Below are 4,428 nucleotides of genomic sequence, written 5' to 3' on the forward strand. Positions count from 1 at the left end.
CTACAGTGCCTTACCAGGTATGGTCCTGTGGAGGTGACATGCCATTTCCTTCCTTCAACCTCTGAACAAATTTGCCCCAACAGTTACGAGGCCCCACTATTGAATGATCAATATTTTGCTTTAGTATTTGAACACTTCAGCTCTACTTCTGGTGAAATCTACCAATTTTTAAAGATTCTCATTTGTTAATCACAGTGTATTATGACTGACTACTCATGCACCTACATCATTCTATTAGTGTGTGTAGCCTTTCAAGAATTTAACAATTGTCCAATTATTTAATATGTATTACACATTTCAAACAAAAAGTAAACTGCAAGAAAAGTAAGTAGCATTTAGGAACTTTATTGCTGGATCAACTGCAGAAGTTTAACAAGTAATTCATACATTCAAATGCAAGAACATATGCACTTAGTTTTATAATACTCAAGTGGTTAATACTTTTCACATAAATTATCAGATCTGTCTCCTTAGGCATGATTTGCTGTAGAAAAGTACTCTTTGCTGTCGACAGGATTCGGCTTCATTGTCTTTTCTCCTGGCTTCCAACCAGCAGGGCACACTGTAAAGAGATTATTGCAGTAAATAACAATGCCACATCACACAGTTCAAATTTGTTACTCTGAACCCTTGATCCTTACCTTCCCCATGCACATCAGTATGCTGAAAGGCTGTTATCAAACGTAATGTTTCATCTACACTCCTTCCAACAGGCAAGTCATTAATTGTTATCTGCCGTAGATTCTGCTTTCCGTCAATTATAAATAGCCCTCTGTATGGGATACCAGTCTCTTCATTCAGTACACCATAATCTTTTGCAATCTTCATAGATTTGTCAGCAAGTAGAGGAATATTTAACTTTGACACACCACCATTCTTACGTGGTGTATTAACCCAAGCAAGATGACTGTACTGGCTATCACAAGAAACTGCTATTACTTCACAATTTAATTTCTTAAATTCCTCAACACGGTCAGAGAAAGCAATAATTTCTGTAGGACAAACAAATGTGCTGAAAGAAAAAAAAGAGACTCAAATTAGTATTTTGTAAGATACTATACTTATGTTATAAGAAATCTAGTATTCATACCCAAAATCTGTAACTACTCATCACCACCAGAAAAATTCAAGATGCATATATCCCAATCAATACCAAATCAACAAAAAATTAGGCCACCTGAAATTTAATGACATACCCACCACAACTATATGGGACATACCCACCACAACTATATGGGACAAGAGCTACGCAGCCCAACCTTAGTAACTCCGCTTCAACTCCAAACACTTTGGAAATTTTAGCCAACAGGTGCAGTCATTGTTTTTTTAAGGCAGAAAAATGACAATTTGTGCATGGTCATGAACTCAATATCCAGTACAGCAATTGCAACCCCCCCCCCCCCCCACGCCTCTCGCCCTACAAACAAATCCACAATTAACATTTACATATTAGTTAAATCAGAATGAAATCTAAGAATATACAGCACCTCAGTAATTTATAGATGCCGTACTTTATGGCTACACTGATCAATATCCTATACTTAAAATCCATCATTCCCTAGTTTTACCTAAGCTGGATACCTACACTTCAGATTAAATAAGCTTGCCCACAGTTTCTGTACAACAGATTTGCGAAGGATTTAATGACCAATCAGGCTTGTCCATTACAAAATTCTATCGCACACATACGTACGTTTCAACAGCTATTAAAAGCTACTATTGTCTTCCACATTCAGTTACTCTGTGGACTAACTCCTATCTAAATAATGGGTACCAGAATTCTCCCAGATTACTTTAGGCAACGGGAAAACTAGTGATCTGATGGTGCAGTTTGTTTTCTGGTAAAAAAGAATGTCGCGAAAATGAGACCGCAACAACACATCGATTGGAACCCAAAGAACGCAATCTACTTCCTTTCACGTTGCCAAGCAAGCACAACCAAGGACAAAGGATTGGGGAAAAAAACCCACACACACTCACACTGACTCAAACTTCCTGGGGTCCAATGGCATGCGTCAACGGCACTGAAGCCGGTTTGCTTATGTAAGCAAGCCTGTTCCTGACGCAATAATTCTGCTTAACAATTAAAACTAACTGATGAAACGTTCACAAAGTTCCATGGAAATTACGCAGTACTTAGTTACATCAAATACAAATCATATAAAACGCATACTTACAAATCCAAGGGATAGAAGAACAGTACTAAGTATTTTCCCTTGTAATCTGACAACTTGATATCCTCAAAATTCGTACCAACTACAGCAACCCCAGAGAAAGGAGGCGCCGGCTTTGCTAAATCCGGAACAGGCATTATCACAATTTTCTACCTGAAACACAAAAAAATGAAATTCTGGCGTTGTTTCGTTATTTCACAAAAAGCGAGGTGTGTGTGTGTGTGTGTGTGTGTGTGTGTGTGTGTGTGTGTAGAAACAAAAAGGAGAGGAAATAATTTTTTTTTTCCCTCTCCCCTCGTGTGAATCCTATATTGTAGGCAAGCGTTATTAACAGACCTTAACACTGAACAAACTGAAACACGTAGCACGTAACAATACATACTTCATCGCAGTTGCATCAACTACTCACTTTCAACGAAAACCTGTAAAACAAGAACGCCGCAGACAACCACTCAATAACGGCTGCGAGACTTCAAATGGCACGAGCATAGTTCTGTATTCGATTTTAAAGCAGGCGGGTGCGTTCCATTAGTTCCCTTATCAACTGATCGATCCATCGATATTGTTCCAAAGGTGCTCGACTACAAAAATGATGTTTATGTGCCAAGTTTCCATAGACATTAATTTCCTTCACGAGCAGCCCCTCATCATCAATCGCGTAAGTCAACTCACATATGGATAAACCCAACTTGCACACTTTCGTGTCAAGTTACGCGTAAATTACAAAAGTTAAAAGGCATTCTACTTTCTTGCACGATGTCGCTTCCCCCACCATCATCTACGAGCTTCAATAGCGATCGACTTTAGTTAACTCGCGGTTTCGCTCCGAACGCTAACGATGGTTACCGAAATATCACGATACGAGCACTGTCTGAGCTGTTAACGAAACATGCGCCTCACAGAGGTGCGACAGACGTAAAAAATTTTCCATATGTACCGCTAGAAAGGACCTCTTCTCTTATAATTTGTTTTACCTTATTGAAATTCAGTTGCTGACTCTGAATTTAATCAAAAATCAAACACACAATACACAGCAGCTCAAAATATGCTCTTGTGAGTTAGCACTTTCTTCTGCAGATCCTTTCAATTCGACCCATATATGTAACGCATTACCTTCTGAAATGGCAAGGAACAATAAAGGTTTTGGTATATTTAATTAATTAAGTGGTATTTAGCTATTTTACAACGTATGTTACCTGTACCATACTGGCAAGATAACTTTCACATTTGTCTGTTGACACAACAGCTATTTTATTAATTATGGCATGTAAATAAAAAAAAACCGTAAATATATACGACAGTAATGAGGAAATAGCAACATTGAATACACAACTGAAAAGCTGAAAATCATTTTTTTATTTACTGATGAACTTTATAATATTTTTAAAATTCCATATAATCCCCTGTAATTAACTACAATTACCCAGTATATGTTCATCTTTTGTGACATCACCTACCATCAGCCTTTCTTGCAGCAGAGACACAGTGCCTGACTGTGCTTTACTTGCTTCTCGTTTTGCAAGAGGAACCAAATGTGACACTTCCTTCTTTTTGGTGGAAAAATCTTCTTTGCAAAATAATGTTTCTCTTCAGCGAAACATTTTTTAATTTGGAGGCTGGCACCCCCTTTCTGTCAGTGCACACTGCGCCCAGTGTGACCTTTAAACACACAGTGTGCTTCTTGGAAATATTAAGCTCATCTGTTTTAGTGATGTCGTTAAGCAAATGAAATAACTGAGCAATGATTATGTCCTTCTGTTGTGACAACGATATGGAGCTGTTCAATCTACCCGGTGCACTTATTTGGGCAAATATCATATGATGCACATTTGCAGTAGAAGTGTCTCATAGCTTATTATCAGATCGTTGTTGCCAGGAGAGTTTGTAACAGGTTGCTTGTGCACTTGAAGATTACATGCATTGTGAATATGTTTATACAGGGTGTCCAGAAAAGGGCTCACTGATTTCAAAATTAAATATCTCGAAAACAAAGCTCGATAGAGGAATGCAGTAAGCGGTATGTTTATTGTGAAAGCTGTAAGAAGTTTATACAGCAGTTTGAAATAATAGTTACAAAAGCTGCTAACAGATGGCGCTGTACGCTGTACGCTCATATCAGCATACGTAAGTGAAATAAACGTATGAGAACAATCGTTGCAAACAATCACATCACAATGTTTTCAAAATGTTCACCATTAGCACTACAGAGGTGGCGCAAACGAAGAATGAAATTCGCCATCACATTGCGTAGTGT

At 38.1% G+C, this 4,428-nt stretch overlaps 1 protein-coding gene across 3 annotated transcripts; it reads right to left on the reverse strand.

The window, feature by feature from the left end:
- Positions 1 to 325: 325 nt before the first annotated feature.
- Positions 326 to 2,724, reverse strand: LOC126248979 (peroxiredoxin 1). Of its 3 annotated transcripts, none has more exons than XM_049950536.1 (4): positions 2,584 to 2,724; positions 2,178 to 2,327; positions 642 to 1,012; positions 326 to 562 (listed from the first exon to the last, which is right to left on the reverse strand). In XM_049950536.1, the coding sequence occupies exons 2-4, from the start codon at positions 2,309 to 2,311 to the stop codon at positions 471 to 473; spliced, it is 597 nt and encodes a 198-aa protein (XP_049806493.1). In that variant the 5' UTR covers positions 2,312 to 2,327; positions 2,584 to 2,724; the 3' UTR covers positions 326 to 470. The 3 variants fall into 3 exon arrangements, with proteins under 3 accessions (XP_049806493.1, XP_049806494.1, XP_049806495.1); XM_049950537.1 differs by having other exon boundaries at positions 2,557 to 2,649; XM_049950538.1 differs by lacking the exon at positions 2,584 to 2,724 and adding an exon at positions 2,511 to 2,528.
- Positions 2,725 to 4,428: the final 1,704 nt, after the last annotated feature.

This window comes from Schistocerca nitens, chromosome 3, assembly GCF_023898315.1.
Source record: "Schistocerca nitens isolate TAMUIC-IGC-003100 chromosome 3, iqSchNite1.1, whole genome shotgun sequence".
Taxonomy (NCBI): Eukaryota; Metazoa; Arthropoda; class Insecta; order Orthoptera; family Acrididae; genus Schistocerca; species Schistocerca nitens.

Bases quoted from the DNA above. Each gene is read 5' to 3' on its own strand.
- LOC126248979 (XM_049950536.1), bottom strand. From the start codon at position 2,311: ATGCCTGTTCCGGATTTAGCAAAGCCGGCGCCTCCTTTCTCTGGGGTT. The intron at 1,013-2,177 runs GTAAGTATGCGT...TTTTTCTTTCAG, and splicing joins TTCTTCTATCCCTTGGATTT to CACATTTGTTTGTCCTACAG. The intron at 563-641 runs GTAAGGATCAAG...ATCTCTTTACAG, and splicing joins TACTGATGTGCATGGGGAAG to TGTGCCCTGCTGGTTGGAAG.